The sequence below is a fragment of the Platichthys flesus genome, chromosome 9 (assembly GCF_949316205.1).
Source record: "Platichthys flesus chromosome 9, fPlaFle2.1, whole genome shotgun sequence".
In the NCBI taxonomy this organism is placed as follows: Eukaryota; Metazoa; Chordata; class Actinopteri; order Pleuronectiformes; family Pleuronectidae; genus Platichthys; species Platichthys flesus.
Window position 1 is genome coordinate 6,348,663 of NC_084953.1, and position 26,755 is coordinate 6,375,417.

At 41.9% G+C, this 26,755-nt stretch overlaps 1 protein-coding gene across 10 annotated transcripts in view; it reads right to left on the reverse strand.

The window, feature by feature from the left end:
• The window catches only part of sgip1a (SH3GL interacting endocytic adaptor 1a), a 59,619-nt gene that overhangs the window by 22,246 nt on the left and 10,618 nt on the right, over positions 1-26,755 (reverse strand). For 6 of the 10 annotated variants that reach the window (XM_062394733.1, XM_062394739.1, XM_062394738.1 and 3 more), the window contains exons 1-6: positions 22,218-22,255; positions 5,556-5,619; positions 5,010-5,034; positions 4,046-4,108; positions 3,343-3,406; positions 1,831-2,012 (exon numbers count right to left, since the gene is read on the reverse strand). In XM_062394733.1, the coding sequence (XP_062250717.1) occupies positions 1,831-2,012; positions 3,343-3,406; positions 4,046-4,108; positions 5,010-5,034; positions 5,556-5,619; positions 22,218-22,254 (435 nt within the window). In that variant the 5' untranslated portion in view covers position 22,255. Of the gene's footprint in view, positions 1-1,830; positions 2,013-3,342; positions 3,407-4,045; positions 4,109-5,009; positions 5,035-5,555; positions 5,620-22,106; positions 22,260-26,755 lie in introns of those variants that run through there. The other 4 variants (XM_062394735.1, XM_062394736.1, XM_062394734.1 and 1 more) reach the window with 3 other exon arrangements.

A 26,755-nucleotide genomic window follows, 5' to 3' on the forward strand; every position in this document is an offset into this window, starting at 1 on the left:
ACATGACCTGCGATAACGATGATTTAATGATACAGAGATTCTGGGATGTAAATATATATATAAATATATCGAAGAATACAAATAAAAGACGTAACCTGCAGGATTTGTGTATTTATATCCTGCAATTTGCGGTCAGTTTTTTCTTAGTGCCTCTTTAGTCTTCAACAAAAAGACTTTAACTTATCAATGTTCCCCTTGTGCCATCATTCAAATGTAAATAACAATAAACTGGCCAAAGTCTTACATATATGGATAAATAAAACTAAATAACTCAATTTGTATATCAAACCCCAGAATATCGAGATCCCAGCTCATAAGTTAGGACAACGATATATTTCTATATCTATATTTTGTCCCACCCCAAGTTTACAAAGTCAACCACATCATTGAAGTCATTATATATATATATATATACTGTATATAGAGAGAGAGATGAATAAAGCCAGTGTAGCGCTGTTTGGTGCATTCAGTCAATTCTTCATCCTTCCACATTACACAACACAGAATGGACGCAGGCTTTATGTGAGTTATCGTGTCCCTCTCACAGAATTTGTGTGCATATGAATAATAAATAACTCTTTAACTTTGTATTCAAAGTGGGAAGAGCAAAATCAGACACAGCAACTAATCCTAAAACCGAATCAACTCAACTACGGCATTTTTGCTAGGAAATAATGACCAATGAAATATTATAATAATATACAGTAGTTTTACATAAAAACAAAAAATTGAAGGAAATGCAAGAGAGCTGACCAAAATATCTGACATGCCTAGAATCCATTTGATCCTCTGTCAAATAAATGATCATTCATGCCATTAACGAGGCATCGTGACCCAGGAGAAGCTAAAGGTCAAATAACGGCTATTTCAGTCAGAATTGAGCTTGATTCTCAAAACCAATCAGGGGCAAACAACTCTGAGTAAAAAAATTAAATCATCATACATTATTATATTTATGAGCACAATAAAAATTCAAAAAAAAAAGTAAGTATTCCCCTAATATTGCTACGACAAACATGTAAGCTGCTATTATCAGCAGGAGGAGAGCCTCACACTTGATCTATGAGGCGACTGCACAGAGTCCAGACTGAATTATTAAGGACTGAAGCTCAAATGACCAAAGGGGATCTCACCGTGCAGCAGACCGACACACAGGTTCATTGTGCCCACTTTCCTACCTGAATTATTCAGGGTGGACACTCAGGCTAACTCTCATCACTGGGGGAACATAGGCATTATGGGTAGTGGTCAGAATGGGCAGGGGAGGCGAAAGCCTGTGTTAGGGCCCCGCCGCTGATTACAGGTTGTCTGAAGAAGGACTAGCGCTGAGATGCATCACTTTATAACAAAACCTTCACACCTCGCTATGTGGCAGCAGCAGTGACATGAGATGGTGTCTGTTGTGTTGGGACATCTGCCTTGTGTGAAACGATACCGGACTGATCGGGAAAACAACACAAACTAACGGATGCTGGAAGTCGGTCAGAGTTGGGGGTGCTCAGAGAGAGGTGCAGAACAAATGCAGAGCAGCGCCGCAATGTTTGTGATGTTAGCATTGATCTGAGCAGCGGTGACTGATTTAGGATCCAAACTAAAGTAGAATATATATCGTAGAGAAAGACAGAAGCTCAGAACACAGAAGCACACACATCATGCATATCTCAGTGAACAACAATCATCAGAGACAACATCTAGACAGCACGTTCACGGCCATGTACTTCAACTAATGAAAAGGCAAAGATGGAGGAGTGATCTGTACAAGCACATTAAGATCATTGTGAATGAAACCCAGCAGCGGGGGGGGGGGGGGGGGGGGGCATAGCTACTCACCAGAGGAGACGGGGACAGAGCTATGTTTCCTATGGAGGCTTTGAGCTCGTCCACCGAGGGCACCGTGGTGACTTGCACGGCCCGCAGCGGCTTGATCTTGATTTTGAATTTTTTCCTGTGGTCCTCCTCTCCTTCCGACTCGTCGGAGGAGAAGAAGTGGGGCTTCTTAACGGTCGGTGCGAGTACATTGTCAAGGAAAAAGTCACAGTTCCCTTCATACAACAGGCCTGTATATAAAGAACATTTCCCTTTACTGTGTGATGGGTTGAGGTTTGAGACCCTGGTGAAACTAACATCACTTTCTTTGTGAAGGCTATACAATCTCAACCAATTTCTCCGTTAAAACCTGCAGGGATGATCATTAACTTACTAATTATATTGTTCTGGCTTTTTCTTCATTAATATGATCATCTTATTTAGTAGTATTACTGCTGTAGAAAGATATAAATTAACCTTTCTGCTCAGCCAATAAGGTGGACTGGCACCAATCGAGATCTTGCAACTACTACTGGCAAATTAACTAATGACCTACTAATCTAGAAATACTGTCCTGTGGTTCTATGCCTCGGTCGACCAGTTTCAGTCTACATTTTATAGACTCATATGAAGTCACTACGACCTTTGACCACTGAAATCGAATCAGTTCGTCTCTGAGTCCAAGTGACGACTGATTTGAATTTGAAGTATTGAGCGTAGGGTAGGTTTGAGATGTCATGATCAAGAGGCCAAAAACTTGTTTTGTGAGGCCACCGTGACCTTGACCTTTAACCACCCAAATCTAATCAGTTCATCCGTGAACATTTGTGCCAAACTTGAACATATTCTCTCGAGGCGTTTTTAAAATATCGTATTCACGCAGAAAATAGGGTTCAGTGAGACCTCAGCTTAACCTACAGTCCAAATTCATGTTTGTGCAAGATGATATGAAATCCCTACATGTATTATATGTGTTTCTGAAGAATTCATCCATCGCCAGTGCAGAGCCACATAATACTACAGGCTGTGTATATATACGGCACATAATATAATATAATATATATAAGAGACATGGACCTGCAAATGAGATTCAGTGTTCAACATGGCGAGAGGAGGAGAACTGCAAAGTGAGGATATCACTTCCATAGCAAACTGTTGAAAAGCAGAGCATCACCTCAGCACAACCTGCGACTTCACATTCACGTCCAGCGTCAGTGACTCATTCTTTTGTGACACCTTTATATCAAGCTCCTTCTTGATTGCTCATTGTGAAGCAGGTGACGCACTTTATCATCATTGTACGTCAGGTGCTGGGGTTGATTTTAAAGATTTGGCAGGCGCACCAGAATTGAGAGGTGGGGGGGAGGGGGGTTATTCTCCAGTAAAGAAAACAAACTGATCTCTTATCATTGTGCAAATATTTTACACATCTTGTACTAACAAAGGACCCAAGCTCATTTAACTAAGCCAAAGAAATTCAGCAAAGGAGAAATAAAGCAAAATGAATTCAGTCAAATCAAGAGACGCTGAGGATATTTCCCTCTTCTGACTCCTCCTCCGGTCGCAAGCTGTAGCCTTCATCGTCCACCTCCGGAGAGTTCTGAAACAGACCGGGAGTCAATGCAAACCTCATTAGATGTCATGTTACCAGTGGATGAATAGAGGAAGAGCATTAGATTCTCAAGGGAAGTGCAGGTTCACTGAGCTACAGTTGAAATCATAACACTAACAGACAATGTAAACAGTAAACTGGAGCAAATGACAGGAGTTAAACCCCCCCGAAATTTGATTTACCATAAAGAATCACTTATTTAATTCAATCATTGATTTCGCAATAACATGGATCAATTCAATAAACTAATTATAAGCACAAGAATTCAACACTACAGCATCTGATTAAAATATATAGAGTAAAAAAGTAAAAATCACTTTGAAGACTTTTTCAGACATGATCTAAGGAGGATGTCAAGAGAATTGGGTCTGGTCTTTCGTCGCAGTTTTCCTTTTGCACAAACACAACACAGCAGAGGTTCTCCGCTCGGAAAAGTTCAAACCAGCAATAAATCTGGGGAGGGCCGGTGCTCACATCGGCTCCTCCGGACTTTACACTAGGGAGGCAGCATAAAGTCCAGAGGATCTCACTCGGACATTTGCGTTCACACACAGCCCCTCCAGAGAAAGTCCAGAGGATGAGTGCATGTCTAAAAGTAGCTTCAAATCAAAAGTCCGCTCCACTCACATATCGGTCCCAGTCGATGTCTCCGAGATAGCCGTTCTCTGACCCGTTGGCTTTCTTCTGAGACTGAGAGGAGAAGGAGAATAAACCCATCAGACACTGGAGTCCCAGTATATATTTTGCAATACTGTGATACAACAGGATGTGTTTCTATTTTCACTACTGTACATAGAAGCTACGGGGAAACTATAAACTCTCTGGAATCTACTTCACACAAGACTGTCCCACATTTTCCAACTTTTTCTCTCAAAGCTAGAAATGTTCTGATCCCGATACCGGCATCGAAAACGTCTCCTATCATGTCTCTTCCATACCGGGCTAGAAGCATATAGCTGTTAAAATACATCATATAAGCTGTTATCTTTTAAATGCATCTGTAACAAAGCAGTACTCTGAATCAGATGAATGTATTTGAATTTATGTACTCTGCAAAAATATATGAAACTCTACATCTTCCTCTGATGATGAAGTCAAATCTTCTAATTATTATTCTGCAGGTTGCAAAAAGTGCCACATAATAGTAATAAAAGCGAGTCAGGTCTCTTCTACGTGTCACTGTGTAATATCCTGTCGTCCTTTCTGTTGTTTCAGCCCTCGCTCCCTCCTCAGAGAGCTCGCTGATGAAACAAAAGCTGAAACAGCAGCACTGGCGGCTGACTAATGAGTTGAAAAATGTACCGCGTCATCTATAACAGATCTAAGCTCTACACACAACACTACCCTGCTACTACTAGTCTGTAGGACTCAAGCTGAGCTCAGTACCGATTCAACCTCTTCGGGTTCCTGTCAAGTAAAAAGAGAAAACAAATAATGCACCTCATGATCACCAGTCTCAATTTCCTCCAGTAGCACGCACACACACAAATACACACACACACACACACACACATACACACACCCACAAAAGAACACTGAAGTTATAAATGAATGAAATGGTTGATATGTATAAATATTGTATTTTACTTACACCCCCTTCTCTGTCTGGGGACCCCCTGTGAGACAGAAAAAGAAACCGTGAAAAGGAGATCATAGATTTATCACACAAGCTCCTTGTATTGGAATCAAGAGTCTGAAATGCAATAAGTGTACAGGCTGGTTGGAGTCTGGATTTTCTTGACAGTACATTTTCCGAATCAGTAAAAAGAGATTGCAAATCGTGATTGGTCGAAAGTTTGATCTGATTTTAGGGAAAGATCATTAACACAACACACGACCGACCACTGTGGTTCAGAACTGCTCTAAACTCCGATTGGACGGAGACTGGACTCAATTCCTATCCTGTTATTGTTCTCATTCATTTTTAATCCTTTCGTTCTGCTGTAATGTAAAAAGCACGTCCAGCTCCCGTCCTGTTTATTAAGTTGTTTTTGTTTTGAAGTAACTAATCCCAGTTTTGAGGCTTCCGCAGGCTCGCTGCTCCACTGCACAGCAATACTGGAAATACTTAGAGCAGTGAGGCGATTAATATGCCCCGTGTTTGGATCCAACATCAGGGAGGAGGAAGGGGACTTACGTGGAGTCATTGTCCTTCTCTTTCTTCCGTATCCCGAAGGCCTTCCTGGTACGTTTTTTCAATCCTGAGGAGAGGGAAGAGAAAAGGGTGAATACTCGGATGAAAAGACACCAAAACCACAACCAAAAGATGAGACTGCAGAGGGGGGGAGGACTTAAAGGTCAGCTGTGGTCATCTGTTCCGCATCTATCAGCCAGCAGATTAAAGGGGATGTTTTTATGTATTATTGAGCGCCTGGATGTGTGAGGTGTGACAGTGTGAAGGTAAACACCTTCTTTCAAAACTAAAAATGTGTTCAAGGCCATCGCAGGCGGACGAGTCAGCCTCAAGGCCCGTTGTTGAAAATGGAAAATTCATTAGGACTGCAAAAAAAAAATAATCAATGAACCGAGAATCTAACAGGAACTGCTGAGACGGCCGTGCAGCACAGAGGTAGCTGCTGTCAATCCCCCGGCTAATTATACACAGAACAAACTCATCCGACTGCCAGTTTGAATCCTCAGCCTCACTTGGAGAAACTCAAAGAGGCCGACTCCCTCCGCCTCTACCTGCTGGTGTGTCCCTGAACAGGGTATCAGATATCCTGCTGCTCTAATGAAGCAGATCAACGGCAAACGATCCAAATGGAGAGTGTGTCGTTCAGTGTGAGAGTTTAGCATTAAGGAAACTTTCAGCATGCTTTTGTCAGAAAAAAGGTCTTAGATACAGAATCTGGACCTTAAAACAGACCCTTGAGTCCTGTGAGAGCAGCTGGAGGACAAAAGGAAAGATTCCTGATTTTCCCAGTCAAGATCCATGAATTATTTCCTGTCAAAATATTGAGAAACCCCACAAAAGACTCCAGTTTCGGCCCATTTAATCCGATCTGCACCAACATGTTTCGGGTCCTTCCTCAGGTCATGCACCTCACCTCCACAAATCACTTGAGTCCTTTTTGCAGTTTTTCTGCACAAACAAACAAAGGCAGACAAAAACAAAAGCTCCTTCTTTGAGGTTCTTAAGAATCTGCACCCTGAAACAGACTCTCCAGTGAAGAAGGACTACAGTGAGCACATCCAGAGGTCAGCTCGAGGACAAAATGAAGGGAGACTGTCGACTCTCCACACGGTAATTATCGCTTTCTTTTTAAACATTATCAGTGTGAAAAGCCTGAATATAATTAAAATGTTCAGATTTTGTTTTGTCAAATCCAAAAATGTTACATTTATTATCACAGAAGACGAATTAATCAAGCTAATTTTCACAGTGAGACATATTATCTAATTTTCCCTTATGGAAATTGTTTAGCATATGAGGAGCTTGAAAAAAAAATCATTTAAATTTTTCTGAGAAGATATAATAATTTGTTTAGGTCCATGTTTACTATCTTAAGGTTTTATTCCAGCTTTAACAGACACTTGATTTGTTTCCTAAAGAAGTTCCCGTCTCGTTCTTACCGAGGATGAAAGCCCAGTTGTCTCCCTCCATTTCTTCCCTGATAAACCCTCGATTCTCATTCTTCCTCCAGCTCGTCTGGTTGTGAACTCATCCCATCATCTCACGACTCAACCTACCTCGTCCTCCAGATACACACTAAGGCTCAGAGCGGTAACCTGATGCTGCCTCTCACTGACCGACACACATGAAAACATACTCACAAATAAACACACACACAAACGAGGTATCATGATCCTGTTGATCTGTCTTTGTTACTCAAATTCAACACCACGGACTCCTCTGGTGAATTAAAGACAAATGTCATCATCATAGAAAATGTATAAAATCGAACGCACACGTGTGACAAAATATCGTTGTCAATGTGAGTTTATGCAGCCAATGCAATACTCAGATTCCTGTTCTATTCAAAGTTTTTACTCTATATTTCCTGGTTTAGATTTCTTAACCCTGTGCATCGCCGTAGCTGCAACCAAAATTAGAAAATTGATCCGAAAAAATACCTGCTGGCCATGAAGCGTCTCACCCAGAAATACCCTCTCATCGATCCTGCAAACGTGTTTGGCCTTGCTTCTATATATGAACAAGTGCTGTCACGGGCTCTGATAAATTCCCCAGCGTAGGCACAAGCTCAAATTCAACAGCTCGTCCTATTTACACATAAAAAGGTGATTCTAAGAGCATATGCAGGGACACGCACGCAAGTTCAAGACACAGCTTGATGAATATTCATGGACGTTAAGGGGGTGCAGGCTGCAGCAAACACACATTTCAGTAAAAGCTACCAAAGTGAAAAAGACAAATACAGTTGAGATTAGACGTGTGACACTGAAAAAACAGACAACAGGCAGGAAACATTAGCTTTCTCCTAAGAGAAGATGTACTTTAAATAAAGAAGGATGACATGACTGCTCCCATAAATGAAGCCGATGGTTGGCTGCAGTAAAGGTCATAACTCCCTACTCCTCCATGTTAAATCATGTTCTCCAGGTGGAGACTGGTTCACTTTCTACATTTGTTTGTTTTCAAAAACAGACATTTCACACTCGCTCGTCTGTCTAAACACGGTTTGGCTTGTTTGTCAAGTTGAACACTGAATAACTGCATAATAAACAAGAACATAGCAAAACTGTGAGTGTGCATGCATAGTTTGCTATTTACTCAGATTTACAGGCTTATGCATATAAAGAAAGACAATTCCTCTCCTTAAGTGAGTTACAATTTATTATAGATCCTGATTTTGTATTGAAGGTTTCAGTCATTCAAAGCCTGACTTAAGATTTGCCCTTCATTAAGCCCGACAGGTTCCCTCCTCCTGATCATAGCGAGGCCTCCCATCTGGAGTCTGGGTACGTGAACAGTGTGGTGCGTTCTCTCAGCGCAAAATATATTGAAGGAATAGAGCTTTAATTGTTGCTCCAGCAGCAGTTATCAACCGACAGTAAGTTAATGGTAAATGGTTTTGTATTTATATAGAGCTTTTCTAGTCTTGATGACCACTCAAAGCACTTTACAGAACAGTGTTACATTCACCCATTCACACACACATTCATACAGTGCATCTATTCGCAGCACTTTGATATTCTAGGGGGGGCCATTCAGGGTTCAGCATCTTGCCCAATGACACTTCAGCATGCAGATGCGTCAGACTGGGGATCGGACTGCCGTCCTTCAGGTTGGAGGACGACCACTCTACCCCTCAGCCACAGCCGCCCCTGGTAAGTGATTCCTCCTCCGTCTCTTCCTTTAATGACTCCGTGCAGCCTGATATCGTCTGATCCGGATCAATCCTTAAAGTCTGTCTGAGCTTCAGATTTTGGATCTGAAACTGCCTCAGTGCTTGTTACTTCAAGGCCAAAATGATTAATAAGTGTGTAAAGTGATCCTCCACAAGGCTGCGAGATAGGGAGGTCTGGTTTTCTTCATCATCTCCAAACAGCTCATGCAGCAGCTTCTCCTTTTTCACTTTAGACAACATCATGAAGGTGCAGAGCTGAATTTAATCCAGTATGTCAGAGGCATATTTCTTGTTTCAGGCTTTTGTTTTCAATAAATACCTTTCTTTATTTCTCACACCTCTTTTGGCCTCCCCTCTTTCCTTTAAGGTTTCATTGGCCTGTATATCGTGTGGTGCCCCGAAGCAAGAGCTGACAGGTTTACAGCTGTGCAAATGAAAGAGTATTCACTGTGTTTTTGGTGTGTGTGGTGTGTGTATGGGGGGGGGGGGGGTCTGTGTGTGTGTGTGTGTGTGTGTGTGTGTGCGCATGTCGTGTGCGTGTGTGAGTAAGAGTGTGTGTGGGGAAAAATGCATAGGGCAGCATGTAGCTGCATGCCTTCTTGCTGAATAGCTTGTTCCTAAGCTTCACATCTACATACTTCATATATTACAGAAATTAGCAATCACTAACACTAATTAAACAAATTGGAGTCAACTTGAAAAACGGATCATAGTTGCTCAGATCATTGCACAATTCATAATGTTGATGTCTATTGTACAAACAGTCCAAACACAGAAACACACACATTTCAACTCTTCTTTAAAGAAGCATGGATTGTCGACTCTGTGTGTTTAGTGAGCAGAAGGGCCTGACTCTGATTGGATGACATGCATGTGGAAGATTACATGAATGTGTATGGCAGGGTTTAATTACTGGAGAGCCAAATCACAGAGTGTGCAGTACGCACAGTTTAATGACTTAGCAGCTTCCGTTCAGAGGGATGCTAGCACAAGTGATAACGTAATTTGCAGTCTGTTCTCAAGACACAGTAATGTAATAGAAAGAGAAGCCAAAGGACATGAAGCCAAACAGGACAGGATAGTGAGAAACGTAAAAGGGTTAGGGTTAGGGTTCTATTTTCCAAATAATGTCTTACCTGAAAACATTTTACAATCTAGGGTTGAGGATCATTTTGGACAAGTGGGACTCTAGAAATGGTCCCAAAGTGAAAGCAAACAGCAGAAGGAGGAACACACCCCAGCCAGTGCAGCAGAGTGTGTTCTTATTATTATGGCTCTGTGAGGTCCACCCTTCAACCTACAGGAAGTGGTTGCATATAACGTTGCCTTCAATAAAAAGAAGACATTTAAAGCACTGTAATCATACCGTCCTCGTGCTATCACATCAAGCCCACGTGCACACAAACTCATTTGACAGTTTCACCAGTCATGAGTATGACATTATTTTGTGCTTGTGTGGGTGGCAGCGAAAAAGAAGAATTAATTGAACATTGTGTATTGATTCCTGTGTCAACTACGTGGCACTAGACAACATGCACCGAACATGTACTTTGTTGCACGTCGTATAACATGTAGATCCGACCATGATGCTTTCAGGTAAACAGAATGATGATTATGACCTGAGGTTTACTTCCTTTTGCCTCTAGGTGGCACTATGACTGAATATTGGCATGTAAATGTCTTCATTGGATGTACTGGGATGTTAATGTGAAGTTTTGGAAATTGGACAATTTCTATAAGAGTTTCCAAAAATAAGATTACAAATCCTCTCTAAAGGCCAAAAGAATGTGACTGAATATTGGAATCCTACATATTCACAAATCTATACCAAAAAAGAGAAGCCATTATTTGTCCCACAATTGATTAACTGTTTCAACTCTAATTAAGTTCCACTTCATTCAGTTACTTTTGTCAGGGTTAGGGTCAGGAGCTTAGGTAAAAGCTGCTTTTATCATGTTTCCATCCATCTTGTCTTTGAGGTTTTGTGATTGAGTCATATCGTCTATTGTATGATTTCCCTCTTGCTTCTGCTGCATTAGTCTATTTGCCAGTGTCAGAAAACACAACTGGAAGTGGTGCTATAGGCTCCACACACAAATACACACGCAAACACATATGCACAGAAATTCAAACTACACACGGTTGCACATTTGTGTGAGGCAAAGTCTTAAGTAGAGCTTTAATTCAGGCCAGAGGGGGTGGAGGCTGTTGAACAAGCTGCTGCAAGGGGGTGGAGAGAGAAATAAAGATGTTCTAGCCAACCAAACAACACAAACACACACAGACACACACACTCACACACACAGCTTGTGCTCTCAGCCACAGCAGAGCACCAGGCCAGGCCACTCCAGACTCTGAATGGGAGACCTGTGCTGCTGTGCATAGTAAGTAGGAAGGACCATAATACACCACTGAGCTTTAGTAGTGTTGATGTTTTTAGGTCTGACACACCAAGTTAGCTCTCAGTGCACTAACTTAACTTCTTAAACACATTTGTGGACTTTCTTTTTATGAGTGATCATCTGAAAACAGACGTTACATCAATATTTAAGTGGAGGGGGAGAAATAGAAGGTGATGTTTATGATCCAGTGTGGTAAACAAGTGGGAGCTGCCTCAGATGAGAGGTTGGGGGATAAGAGAGTTGCAGGGTGCAGACGATGTGTCGGGTTGTTGTGGGTATTTGTTGTGAGTGAAGCTGTGGACTAAGCACAAGGAGAAGCATGTGGACGCACTGACAGTCGAGGAGACGCACAATTAGCAGAACGAGGCGAAGGCTGGCAGGCACAAAAACAAACCGGAGGAGAACCTGTAGGGAGACAGAACGCTGAGAGACAGGTGGGCAGACAGGCCGAGAGACAGACACGTGCATTGTAAACAGGACGTTTAAAAGGCTCTTTTGTCGGGAGTGACTCATCCGTCCCCATGGCCCTGAGAGGCAGGTGGAGGTAGACACAGGTGAGGAAAGATTTGCTGCTTAAGATAGGCAGATACGTCGACGATGACCTCGCTGCGATGACTCAGAGACAGAAAAATGTCTAAGACACGTGTGCACATGTGAAAGCACCGTTTCGGCATGAACCTGAAATTCTGGACGTACGCTCCTATCCAGCAGCTACTCTGCAGAACACTTGGAAATAGAGTGAATCAAAGCTGCGTATATCAAGATTTGATTTATGCAGGGAGATGTCAAATACTGACAGATTCATTTCGCATACACCAGCTTTCCTCCTTCCACGTGCCGAGACGGAGAGGAGCGGTGAACGACGGCGGGTTATTCAATCTCCCCCTCCAACCTTTCCCCCCCGTCAGTCCATGAATTTAAGATGTCGCTTCTCCAACTCTCCTGGCTCCAACTCAGAGAGGATGGGAGGAGGAATCTGATAGAGGAGAAGAGGAGGAGGAAAGAGACTGGAAATGATGTCCTGCTCCACCTCCCCATCTTTTTGATTCTGCAGCACAAACACAAACCTACGGCTGCAGAGAACCTCCAGAAACGGCCATCGACAGCAGTCACCTGCAGCCTCACAGTGTGTTTCCGTTTGTGTGTGATTGTGCGTTTCTATGAAAGAGCTTGGGTCAGTGTGGCAGAGAAAAGACAAAGCTACAGTGTCAGTTTGCGTTTGTGCCCGCAGATGCTAAATATAGGCCTCGACTGTACTGTCCAGGTGGCTGCACTGTGAGCTGTCAACGGTTGCACTTTCATTAACAATGCACCAAGTGCACACGCACAAGCACACACACGTCGGGAACACGGACGGTATGCACGTCTGTTTTGTTGGACGGTTGCATCCTTTGAAAAAAAGAAGAAGAGATGTTTCATTGAGTGACGTAACCGACCTCTCAGGAAACTGGGTCAGAGCCAGACACAATATCGCAGCGGGTCGGCCGTTGGTGCAGAGAATCAACAACAGACGTTTGAGAGCGCCAAGATGGAGGTGATGCGTCCATCTGTGGACGAGATCAGTTTCCTCTCAATATCTAATGTTTTATTTATCGGTTCAGTTTCCTTTTATTTCTACAGGGACTATAACATACTGATCAGATTAGGAATGAGCATTTCCATTATGAATTCATCAAGAGGGTTACAGCTTCTAGAAACTGATGTATAATTTAGTCGATAAACTGCGGCCGTCAACAATCCTGAGAACCTAATGAGGTGATTTATACAAAGTGTTTGCTCTTACATCATAAGACCTGTATTGATTCATTCTTGATTATTCTACTAAATGTTTCACAACTATATTAGGCCAATGATACATATCATGGCATATGGTCTGAAACGTACATTTTTATAGGTGTATGTTCCTGTTGAAAAGAATAGTTGTGATATAAAATAGTAAACAAGATGCAATGAGTATGAATACGTGTCCGTCATCATTTCCAAATGTCTCAGTTTCTGCCCGTCCAGACAACTCAGCCCCGGAGTTTTCAAAATAAACAGTATGAGCAACGTACTTCTGTTTTAGCCGCTCCGAGACAAACATAGCAGCAGTGATGCATTCTAACACACATCATCGTGAATGTAGGCTAAATGTCTTCCACCATTGTTCTTCATCCCCTCCCCTTACGCCCTCTGTCTCTATAAACAGCCACGGCCTCCACGGTTCCCATCCCCAGGCTTCAAATAGCAGCCACAACAAGGCCTGTGCAGCCAATGAGCGAGCAGCTTTTAACATGGATCTTTAGCCACAATGACAAATGGAGAAGACGCATCTTCCACCAGTCGCTTCATTTATTGACACGAGACCTCCACAGATCACAGAAGCCAACGTGGGAACCAAGTGGCCTTTTCTTCCACTGGCTGGTGCAATCAGCTCCCCTGCTCGTACCAGCCAGATGCTTCCCACACACCTCCACATCTGCTTGTTCCACAGAGACGGGAAATGAGTAGATGTTTCATACCAGATAATGTGATTAATAATGAACCTGGTTGTTCAATGCCGTGGATGTTTGCTTGCAAGATTCAGTTGAAGACACATGCTGCGAAAGTTGAAGTGAATCCCTCAAAGCAAGAGCAAAGCACAAGTGGGACTTAAAGCTCTGGAGAATCAGCTTGAGCTTTACTTCAAGTTCTTTCATATAAAACACACCGTTTTGGGGTTTTCTTTTCTACATCTATGAGTTTGAAGCATATAGCTGTGAAATGTGAGTTTAGCTACATTTTGAGGGTGATCTTAATAGTCTGAGGAATGCCCCATTCATTGCAGCTTTTATCTAAAACCTTTTCTATTTTATTTGTATTAATTTACTTCACATTTTTATAAAGATTTTTTATTTCTTTCACCTGTTTTCAACCACATCTTTTTCTCATCGTTTTAAACTGTGCTTTTTGATTTCAAATTAAACAAATATTTATATCTCTAACCTTTGGTTGCTGGGCAGAACCTTATCGAGGCCTCTTTAAATGTCACAGAAACACGGGTGTTGCCTGTCTACAGTTGTCCGAAGCCCTTGAAGGCCCCACGACTCTCCATGGAGATGTGTCCCCAACTATTTCAGTCATGTCCTCCTATCAAAACAAAGCTTTGATAGGAGAACGAAGCTTCACTTAGAAAAAAGTACAAAAAGTAAAAAATACTCTTCCTTCTTCTCTGGGCCACATTCAATCTGACAGTGAAATGTCATCTGCTGCCACCCAACTGAACCCCGGTACCACAGGAGGATGGAATAGCGGGACCAGGGAAACTATCCTCTGTTTTCATGCATGCTGCATTCAATAGCCCCGGTCACCTGGCTCATTGATTTAGCTTTGGAGTGATGTTTAACAATCGGATCGGCCGGCGCAGCAGTCGCTCTGCAGACGCTCGTGAAAAGTGAGGCCATCAGTCTCATTTAAGTGTCTTATCCTAAAAGATGGATGCTCACTGTGCACGAGGGCCTCTATCACCAGGATGCTGTGCTCCACTAACTGGGCCCAGTGTTCCTCATTCCTTATGATAATGGTTCTATTCACACACACAAGTGTTCATTAATAAATTACACTGCATCACAGCTTCATAAAATGGCAAAACAGTGTCACAGATAAATTGTTGTGTGTATTTAGAGATACATACATTTGCATAAATAAATAAAGTCCCTTTCCTGCACAGATTCACACACTGAACCGGGCAGCAGTGTTCCCACACCTTCATCTGGGTTTGTTTGTTAACAGGATTACACAAAAACGACTAGATGGATGAGGGAGGTGGGAGGGTTCAGGAAAAAAAACAATCAGTTTTGGGGCAGATCCGGATCAGGGGGTGGATCCAGGATGAACACTTTTTCAACATTTATGGATTTTCAAGGGACACAACACTGTGAAGTTAGAGATGCTGTTATTTACTGTTAAAACACCAATGCTTTTTATGATGACAACATGATTTAAAAGACAGAGGCTTGAATGTGAGGTTACTTCTCTACTGGGTTACAGTGACAGCAGACGATGTGGTGTATTGCCTTCTCTAAAACCACACAGCAAAACAATATATTATGTTGAGTGATAGAGAAAGACACTTACTTATGAGTTAAAGAGATGTTTGCCGACAGCAAAATGAAGCCTTTTTGCTAATATTAAGTAAAAACAGAGAATCGAAAGTTCAATTCAAATTTTTTCCACAGAAATAGATAAATCCAAGCACTTTCAATGACTTATGTCAACGTCAAACTTCACAAATTTATAAGGATTCCAAGGACCAGTGGGAATCCTGGAATATCTTAATGGTTAGGTGTGACCTGCATGTCAGCAACCTGAAGATCAGCCTCTAAGAGATGGACAGATATGTTTTTTTGCCTCATGATGGTGAGCGAAGACACGTGTGACGTCAGCTACTGTGATATTGACGGGTTTTCAAGGCTAAAGCTGCTCAAGCGATTTAGCTGCAGGTAAGACAACACCAACAGAAGACAGGTCCAGAGAGCGGAGTGGACTAGTTCATCTTTTACCTCAGACACATCAGATACTGCCTTAATACCCTGAAGTTCAGTGATCAAATGGTTGTGGGTTGAAATTGAATAAACGTGCAGTCATTTCATTTAACACATCTGCAAAGATATTGCACAAGTACTTAAATGGGTTTCGATGAAACTCTATGTAACCTGAACTGACTGAAAGCACATCTATAACCAAAGCCAGAACTGTAGTGTTTCTTCTCATGCCTGATATAAAATGATATTCTATGTTTAAATGGTGGAGAAAATAAGGCAACAGTTCCCGGAACAAGTGTTTGTCACCATTCGCACACGAAGCAAGGCTGCAGGGATCAATTCATTGCATAAGCAAGGTCGACTGTAGCTCCAGCTGCACTCAAAAAACTTCTCCTGATGGATCTGCAGATATTCAAGGATGAAAAGAATTCAATTCAGACTGCATCCTCTTCCTCCTGCAGGTCCCAGCTCGGGTTTGAGCTCAGGGCTAAAACACCAAGGACATTTATTATCACCCTCCTCATTAATGTGAGGAGGGTGATGGGCAGGATGAGTTGTCAAGCTCCAGTATTTCTCGGTCAATATCCCATATTGATTCAAAATCTCCTGAACGTAGTTTTCCGAGGTGAAGTGGGGAGATTCAAACTTCAGAGAAAATATTTTAATTTAACGAATGAAGTCCTGCATAGAGAACCAGCCAGTTATCAGTTGGTGGGAACCATTCTGCCAATCGAGCCTTTCAGGGACAAATCAGTGTCAGCATTAATGTTTGCTGTAAAATATCAAACAGTATCAAAAGATTATGATAACGACATCCTGGGAATCACTGCCAACATAATTTATTAGGTATTGGAAAACATGATTACTTCCCAATATCTGCATTAAACCATCGAAATTCCATCGTAATCAAGATCTTGTTTCATTATATAAATATAAAATTGAAAGATTAAAAACAAAGAAAATCCAATATAGTTACCAGCTACTCACCGGCCCATTAGCATGTAGCTTGTGTTTATTTTATTTAAGTGTGTCCTATTTGAGAGTAAAAAAACTACCAGGATCCTGGTGACTAATCAACATGATCCTCAGTGTGTTAACTGGCATGTGATCTGTGTTTACTGTGCAGTGATCAATGTCAGGATTCACTGTCAGCTAGAGCACAACAGGACAAGGATCGTAAACAAACAATCTGCAGCCACACTATCAGAATCAACAGATCCTTGTAAATATATTCACTCCCCCATCTTGCACCACAACCTGGACTTTGATTTGAATTTGAGTCCATAAAATAAACAAGAGTCCTGGAATGAAAGCAATACAAATAAAAGCTGACACTCAAACCCAGCCCCTTTCCTACAAAGCGTAAGTATGTACCTGATCTCTTGATAGCAGCTATATAGTGCAGCTTCTGCTTTTCTGATCACTCACATGATGCGAGTATATAACACCACTAAGAGCAAGGAGCTGACCACACACATTCAAATCAATATACAGAGAAAGATCAAGGTTGGGTTAGATGAGAATATAAAAAAAAAAATGCACCGATTCGTCCATTATAACAAAGTACTAATAGAAGAATGTGGCATCGCCCACCAACATAGACACCACAACACTGGAGGAGCTGCAAACAACCACAGCAGAGACGGAGGAGTTTCTGTCCATTGGATCACTTTGAGCTACAGAGAGATGCTTTATGAAAGCGTGGCCAGAAATATTTTACACTTTCAAAGTGGTCGTGTAAATCTAGTGGTACAAACATCCCAAAAGAAATCCACTTTAATTTCTGGTTGGGAAACATGAAAAACCTCAAGGGGGGTGAAGTGTGGTTCTGTGGCACTTCCAGCCACAATGAACCCAACATTTATAAACGCTGGCCTCACACGCTTCAAATAACACCCCCAAAATAATGGTTCATATAAAACTGTTCGTCTGATCGCGGCCAGTCGTAAAATATCAACCGATCAAAAGGAGGGTGCAGAGCTAAAGTAACCGGAGAACTAAGTCAAGCTTCGGGCAAAGGAGGGACATTATTCTGGGAACATCTCAGAATAGAAGAGTTTAACCAGAAGGGGCAAAAAGGGGGATTCCACAGGGATTCCTGTGTTCTGTTTCCACTGGAACACAGGGATTGTTTTAACATCTTAGACATACAAAGATGGAGAAGTTATTTTTGGAGTTTATCATCATAGACTATCAACCGCAGCGACTCAAAGTTGTTGAGCCTTAAGGAAAAAGATAAAGTGGGTGGACAATGAAGTGTGATTCACAGATAAGAGGATGGATCTTTTTTCATTAAACTGAGAGATGTGTGTTTGCACAGAGTATTAACGCTCCATTGTACTGAGAGGAGGAGGAAGAGGAGGAGGAGGAGGAGGAGGACGGATTGAGGGTCTGCGGTGAGAAGAAAATGAACACACACACACAAAGCAAACACAAGCCCACATTTGATATGAGTCACCGCTGAATCAATTTTACAATTTACACAAAAGACTGTGTGATGATTTATAGTTAACAACTACACAGAGACAAGCAGGGCGCCCCCTGTTGCCAAAGAAGCAATTCTCAAATGTTGACCTGTGGGTGGATGATCTGAAGGTGTAAAAGGAAAAGCCATAAGCTCTTAAACAATATACAGTATCTCCTCATAGAGCATCGTCCTCTGCATATGTCAAATTGAGGAAGATATTTCGAACATATTTGACGTGTCACGATAAGGACCAGAACTGAACATGAATGTGAAATGGCGATACAGCACATACAATTGATTTTCATGTTTTTGTTTGTTTGCTTTCAAGGACACAACCGGGAAAATATGGGGAACTACCTGTAATATCGAGGTAACCTGGCTTTTGTGGAGACATTACTCTGCCCCCAAGCACTGAGCGAACATAATAACAGACCATCCGACTTTTCTGAAGCTCCACAAATACCGGAGTCAAAAATGAAGGTGTAAAGGCAGAGAAGCTGTGTGTATGTTTGTCACAAAGCCCTGGAGTCTCACTGGAGGCTCAGTGAACACATTAGGGACAGTAAACAGACTCGGGGGGGTTTTCACCTTAAAGTCCGGAACTGAAGCAAACTTCTTTTTTTGCATTGTTGATATTTTACCCGGTTGGTTTTGGTTTCACATTCTAATTTAGGGAGCGAACAATTTTTTTTTTGATGCTGTATGTTCGTCCTTTCTTCATCATATACGAGGCCTTGTCTACCTATACAGGAAACCGAGTGGTGTTGTCAATTCTGTTATTGTAGTCGCTATCTTTTTTAATAAAGTGTATCGGAAAAAGTAACCTTTCTGTTCTAATGGGGAAAATAAATGAGTCCACTCCTCTAATTTCTTTGCCACTGCGATATCATTGTGGTATTCCTTCCAGCAAAATGAAAATACTCATAGTTCAAGCATTATATCATCAAAGTCAAAGATTACAGGCAATCCTGAGTGCTGCTTCCGATTCTCTTTCTCCTGCCACTGTTTAATGCTTTCTCAACTTCCTGCAATTCACCCGAAAGTACAAACTATCCGTTGAAAAAGTTTGATCCGGAACGAGACCAACTCTTCTGGTCAGACCACATCTTGGTCTGGAGGTCTGGAGGTCTGGAGGTCTTGAGGTCCCTTTCACACTTGTTATCTTAGATCGGACGAAACTGAAAAATTCAGAGAGTCCAGACTAAACATGGTAGGTGAGAAAGACCGCTAATACACACACATAGTTTTGAGGTGTCTAGTCACGACCCGCGATTACAACTTGCTAAACAAACACACACACAACTTTCAGAACAGTTGCTCTGTTTAAAATGACTGTAAAACTAACATGTGCAGCTCCAATGATTACAGAGCGTTCAATCAATATTTGCTGAGAAGTTCAAGGCCCTGCAGCAGAACTGGAAATGTGAGAGTCACAAATAGAAACTGCCAAATTACCTAAAAACAAGATGAGACGAGTTTGTTATGACGCTCAATGTAGAGTACTCCAGTGCTGCAATGGTGAATGGAATAATCCTTCAACAAAATATAATGCGGTTCTGACTTGGCAGATGTGCTACAAATATTCACTTTGTAAATCCTGTACATGTAAAACCATTAAATCCTTACTTTACACGGATGGTAGTTTTTTAGGGGCCTTTATGTTGGATGTGTTAGTGATACTCTTGGATCCTAGAACAGAAGTTTGATTGTTATATTCCCACTTTCACTGCTTCAATGGTAAAACTGAGACTTTTTGGGGCAACTTGAGATAATAAAATAAAGCAGCTATTGTACAGAAGTGAATCAGCATCTAATGCCACAGAAACTCTGCTTCCTCTCTCCATTACAGCCGGTGAACCATTTATTCAGGATCCCCAGCTTGTTCTCAGGTTCTGTATGTGTGTGTGTTTGTGTGTGTGTGTGTAGGTGTGTGTGTGTGTGTATTGGTAGATGTCATCCTGGCTTATTGTATGGGCACTCAACTGAAAGCCAATTCCCTTTTTTGTAGGCGAATGGACAAATTAATCATGTGATTGGCTGTAATCCCCTTCAATAAACTCTGGGCTGCACATTGAGTGATTCTGAAATGATGTTGTAACCTTTCATTATTGCTATTCTTCTATTTAATCACCTAACATGATGAAAAGAAAATCTCCACCTTCTCCTTTCTGATCTGCTCTCCTCCTCATCTTTACCTCATGTTTGCCCGTCCTCGTATATGCACATGAACTGATGGTAAAGCTGAACATATGAATTCTCTCTTCTCCCACAAGTCCTGTTAGTAGGATAAACCCATTCATCAGTGTCAGCGCCTCATTGGTCGGCAGAGTTCTGATACACTAAGATCAAATCGACCAGGAAGTTAACTATGAGCACTTCTGGGTCTCCAGGGACAGGCTGTGTTATGTTGTCTCCAATGATCTGTAGTTCCAGTTCACACTTTGATTTGTTATAGTGATTTAATCTCTCTTCTCTAACTGATTAGCCAATTAGTTCAGCCAACATTCAATTATTGAATTTAATCACACGATAAAAAATGCATGCAGAACATTTTCAGGTTAGAAATAATGAAACAGAAAATAGTTTTGAAGCTTTTAGTACTCGCCCTTTGGTCGTTCACAATTTCATTTTGATTGATATTGAATATTATGTTTGATATTTCAAGATTCATTATTCCTCCATAAGTAGTTGCTTGACGACCATGGATCAAACCAGGACCTTCAAACAGGTTGAATCAAATCAAGATATCTTAACTTAAAATATAAGATGAATGGGACAATTGAGAGAGACATAGAAGAGGGATGACGATGGACTCCTACACGACTTCTCCGCTAAGAACATAATTCTGCTTTTCAGGCATCCAGTCGGGAACTTTTCAAGCTTCCAACACCAGGTATACAATACATCTATATGTTCTGCCAGCCAGCGAGAAACAAACTGTGTGTGTATGAAGAGTGGGTAAGCGTTCAGATTGTGAGTCTGTTGCAATGCCATTGTCATTGGTCGTCCCAGAATGTAAAGTTACCGCATGAGCAGCAGGCAGCGAGTGTGTTCCTATGTGTGTGTGTGTGAGTCTGTGTGTGTGTGTGTGTGTGTGCGCATCAGCAGCTCGGATGCACCCTGGTCACGTCCTCCTCGATGTGCCTCAGGGAAGAACAGGAAATGACTTTGTTTGTAAAAAAAAAAAACAGAACAAATTATGAAAATGGGGACAGAACAGAGGGAGTGAAGGAGCAGTGGAGGAACACAGCAGCACAGAGTTGTTTCAACCAGCACACTTCTCACTAATAAATTACATCAGCACCACTATAACTATAGGAGCCAAAATAAGCCTGGTGTAAATTCCTGTGGATTACACCTCCCTTACTTACTCCCAACGTTCTAATCTCAGTTCATAAGGCTGACCGCTGACTCCACCTCTCGCCAGTTCACACCCAGATTACAGGTTTAGTCGACTCTTGGTGAGGAAAGGAATGTCTCGGCAGTCTTATGGTTCATTAACACAAGGGCCTTTTAAATCTTCTCACAGTCACCGTCTTCACATAAATAATCTATACTGGTGTCACTGAAGAGGTGGAGTGGTGTCTGAGAGAGGAGGGGGAGTGAAAGGGAGAGTGACACGAGGAGGGTAGAGAGGCAGAGACAGAGAGAGAGAGGTGAGGAAACCATGATGAACCACCAGAGCTGGAACCACTTTGAGGGAACACACCATCAATTCCAATGACACGCTAACGCCCTGCAATATAACCAACGCTCATATGACCCACAGGTTGACTGAGACAACACAGACGTCTCCCTACTCCTCTGTGGTATATCATTGCCATATTATCCATTAGTGTTGTTATTTACAAAACCATTTGCTATACATGTCATCCTGATGGCACACATGCACACACTTTTGTAAAGGCTTCAGTTTAAGACCTCAAGAACATTTCCCCCTGTCATTCAAGACACTGTAACCTCAGAGTCAAATCCGAAATAACAGGAATTCCTCAGTCCAGCTCTTACCTCTGCCAAGGCGGAGCATTGGTTGTCTAGTTCTTATTGTAGAATTGGAAAACAAAAAGGGAACTAATCCAATGAACTACATGATTTATCATTTGGAGCTGCACAAGTTACCTCCTTCAGGGAAATGTTTTGGTCTGTGTCTGGTCATGAGCAGGATTTTGCAAAAACTACTGATAGGAGGGATTACCACGAAACTTGAGCAAAAAACAAGTCAATTTTTGTCGCGGATCCAGATTGTGTGTGGAAATCAGTGAACTTGTCTTTGCGCAATCCTGCTAACAAATAACCCAGGGTTGTCTGAAAGGGCTACTTGTACTATGTGCTACAACACACGCTGTGTAAGCTTTGCAAATGTACTGTAAAAGACATTGTTCTTGGTGACTGCATGTCATGTGTTGTGTTATGCTGGTACTTCTAAAACAACTAAAGGGGCCATTCCAGGAGAACTCTGCTTCCAAGGCTGCTGCTAAAGTCATGCAAAATGGAGGACTGCGTGGCCCTACATCAAACAGAATTACTCAAGCATACACTGATACACAACTGACTGTACACACAGACACAGATGCACATGCTTGTTCCGTTCATAGAATTCCAATGCTGTGCTTTCATGAGACAGCGTTAAAGGGTTGAAAGAGTCTGATGTCGGTGCTGGATTAGACCCGGCTCCCTCTCACGCTGTGATTAAAAAGAATATGAAGCTCTGTTTCTTGTTGCTGATATTTTGTAGGAGAGTAAATGAAACAGAAGGCCTGGATTCAAAAGGTTTTCATGAGGCATAATGGGATATCAGAGAGGATCATGAGATCTGTTTGCGTTAGGGCATGTCAATAAGAAACATGAGCATTTTGAACATGTTGCATAATTATGTTTAGAGAGACTGGCTGTATAATTACACTGGTCAGGTTAGATTTTCATTAACCAACTAATTTTCATTCATGCTGTTAAAACCTCTTTACTAACTGTGCCTATATAATTAATGAAATTAGCATTGGTGGGAAAAACAGATTCCTACAAAATAAGACCTGGTCCCATGAGTCTTTTCTTTCCCGTACTTAAATGCAGAAACACTTTCCTGCCCACTTTTATCTCAAAGCAAAATCAGCTAAATAGCAACTGCTTTAATACGCTAGGGGAATACCTGACACAAACCCAAACAGCAATAAACAGAGCTAACTACAATCTCCATTTTAGTTGCAAATAAAACTATTTTCCATGAGAGCCGTATGACTTGCCACAGGGGAAGAGAGAGGGCAAAACAAAAAATCTTGTGATTCTGGGGCAAAAACAATTTTTTTTTTAAAACTGCAAGGTTTGAGAGGAGCCGGTCAAACGTCCTGTATTTGTGTGAACATTAACTACTTGAGTAAAACAGCCTCATTTTGTTCCATGAGAAACATAACATTCCTCTTCCTGCATCCGTCACCATCGTTAACATCATGGTCAACGATGTGGTGAAGTGAGGGGAGTAACTTCCCTTTTCCTCAGGCCTCCCTTGTAATTTGGACAAACTCCGCTCTGACCATTCGGGTCTATCGTGGCTCATTTGTTACGGCAAAGATGTTAAATTACCAAATATGCAAATATGAATCTCCCTCAGCCCCTGAGCAGTAAGGTCAATGAGGCACTGAATGTGTGAGAACATGTTAAAAGATGACAGGAGTGATGAGTCTGTGTGGAATTGAGAAACCCCACAAAATATTTTCAGGCCACCTCAAATTCTCAGAGAGGTAGTAAAACTTGCTGGTTATATGTTGGTTCCAGCTTATTTGGACCTTTAGAACCACTGCATAACACTGCAACTAGAGTCAGTTCTGTTTAAGCTGATGTGAGTCAGTCTCTGTTGCTGCTTCTTATCAGTCACTGATCCAATGCTGCTTTTTTGGCGTCAGGGAAAGTAAATCAAGTCATCGGTCTGCCCAAATTAAATTCAACTTGTAATCTCAGGTAACATCAATACACAAAACCATCACTGCATGGTTATGGTAAGTTAAATCTCTATGATATCTGTGTTTTCCAGACTTCCTGCCAACTTTATACTAGGGGGTGAGGCAGAGAATGTCTGCAGAATCTCTGGAGGCTATCACCTGGACGTTTGCGTTCACACATACACGTCCTCTGGGGAACTCCAGAAGATCTCCAGAGGATCGCCAGAGTTCAGCGCATGTCTGAAAGCAGCTTATGTTAAAGACTATTCTCGGAGGCAGCTACAATAGAGAGTCCAGAAAAAAGACACAAACAGAATATCAGCAAGCCTTTCCGACGATCTTTCATTATAGACACAGATACTGAGCAGTGCACCTCCTCAGCAGTGTGTTACAGTGGGGCCACAGATGACAGGTGCTTTGTGTCTTGTTGTTTAGTTTCACTGATGCACAGTTTTCTCTCCACTGCAGTTCTCTCTGTACCCATGTCTCCCTTCCTCCCCCCCTCTGCCTCCCTTCCCTGCTGATATGGTGAAAATCAATGGCTCCTCTATTCTGTGGAAGGTCTGATGTCTGCTAATGAAATCCTATCTGCTATGAGTCATCCATCTGATGGCTGCTGGGACAACGACAAGCTGAACGACCAACTCATCTAAGCAGCATCTTATTCATCTCACACACACACACACACACATAATTCATCTAAACCTTGTGTTTTGTGCACAAACAAAGACTTTTTAGGTCATCAAGATAAACATCTCCTTATTCCTTTTTCATTAATAAAACTGAAACTGTTGCTACACTTATGTAATTGTTATTTACGCTGGGATTAAAGAATGGGTTCGAGTTTGGTTAAATAACTTTTCTGTGTTTCTTCCTTCTAGTGTTATATATAAGGTCTACTAAGTAGAATTAGGGAGCTCCTATCCTGCACAGAAAACACTGCTCTGGAAGTTGTTGAAGCACCGCGTCAGTGTACCGGTCAATACTACTGCGTCATTGTGATGTCACCGTGCCCCACATTGGCATAATGCACGCCTCGTACGGGGAGGCCACCCCCCTTGCAAAGCCAGGAAAAGTGAGAGCAGAGAATGAGATTTCCTACGAGCACTGGAAGCGGTTGACCAATCAGAACAGACTTGGCTGCATCAGGAGGCGGTTCTTAGTTTCAGACAGCGGCTGAGAAGAGGAGCTGTAGCAATGGAGAGGTTGAGGATGGGTATTTCTTTCTCGATTTTCTGTGTCATTAGTCTCCTGTGGTGCACTGAGGTTTGCCTGACAGGTTTCATCTGTAACTGCATTAACAGTGTCAGAAATAATGCTACATCATACTAATGATGACAAGGCAGAGAATATGCACCGCAGCACAACCTTGGATAGATGGATGGATGGAATATTCATTATTAGTTACAGGTAAAGTAAGTTCCTGCTCACTCCATTACATATTACATTACATATTACATATTCTTATAGATATATATTTTATTGTTCTATCCACTCCAGCAGCATAAGAACACTTTCCTACTGGACACTGTCACAATCAAATCATTGCATTCCATTCCTGTATCTGTAAATATGTTCTCCGTATGTGATTTATGCATGTATGTCAGGGATGTGTTAAGTGTACAAGCTACTGGATGATCTAAATTTCCCATGGGATTAATAAAGTATCCATCTGTCTATCTATCTATCTACTTACAAAACCTGTATCAAACTTAATACAAATATCTGACTTACAAAAAGAGCTGACCTTGATTTGCATCTTCAATACCAAAGAAGTATATTATGAGCAACCACAACATCTTAATCACCCATGAGACAGAGCCCTCTCCGGCAATAAAAACAAATTTGTGGGCCATATTATTCCAATCCAAACAAAAACACACCAATGATTATTTAGTGACATTTTAAGGACCAATAACAAAGACCTCATGAAAGTGGGTGACATCAACCTGTGACTTATTTTGCAGAGGTCTATTTTTAACTGGTAGTCCCACAGCTTGGTGTGTGTACATGCACTGCAGCATACTGCGTTACCATACTCCTGAATGCAAGAATGAACCAAGTGAGTGTTTAAGGGATGTTTCTTCAGCTCTTTCATTCAAGCCTTGATGTAAAACAGGCGTACAGCGTAAGGTGAGGTAAGGTAAACAGAGAGCACAGACACATTCTCACTATCAGAAACTTTCCAAGTAAACAACAGCATCCTGACAACATGTCACTGACAAGCTGGCGAGACACGTCTACGCATGCCGCCTTTCTCTGTAATCACAATCTCCAAACACTGTTCATCCCTCTCTCATGCATCACATTACTCCCAGCCTAAATCTCTCTCTCTCTTTCTGCAGCCCTCCAACCTTTCTGTCCCTCTTCCCTACATCTCTCATCCCATCCAGTTATCAATCTAAACGCTGCTAATCTCTTCCTGTAGCTGTGTCTCTGCGTCACAGTGCTAGTGCAACCTCCGCTGATTGAAACTGACATCTGTTTGCACTGGTCTGGCTCACAGCCACGCAGTACAAATACACTCAGAGTGCCCGACCCAGACAAATCCACGGATATGGCAAAGAGGGGACGTTTCACACAAACATGGAAGAATACGATGACACTTGTTTCTGGCTAGAGCTGAAATGAAATATTTTTAAACGAAGGGAGGAAGGAAGAAAAGGACACGAAAGCTGAAGCCTGGAAAGAATCATGAAAAACTGATGTTAGCAGTCTATCTTG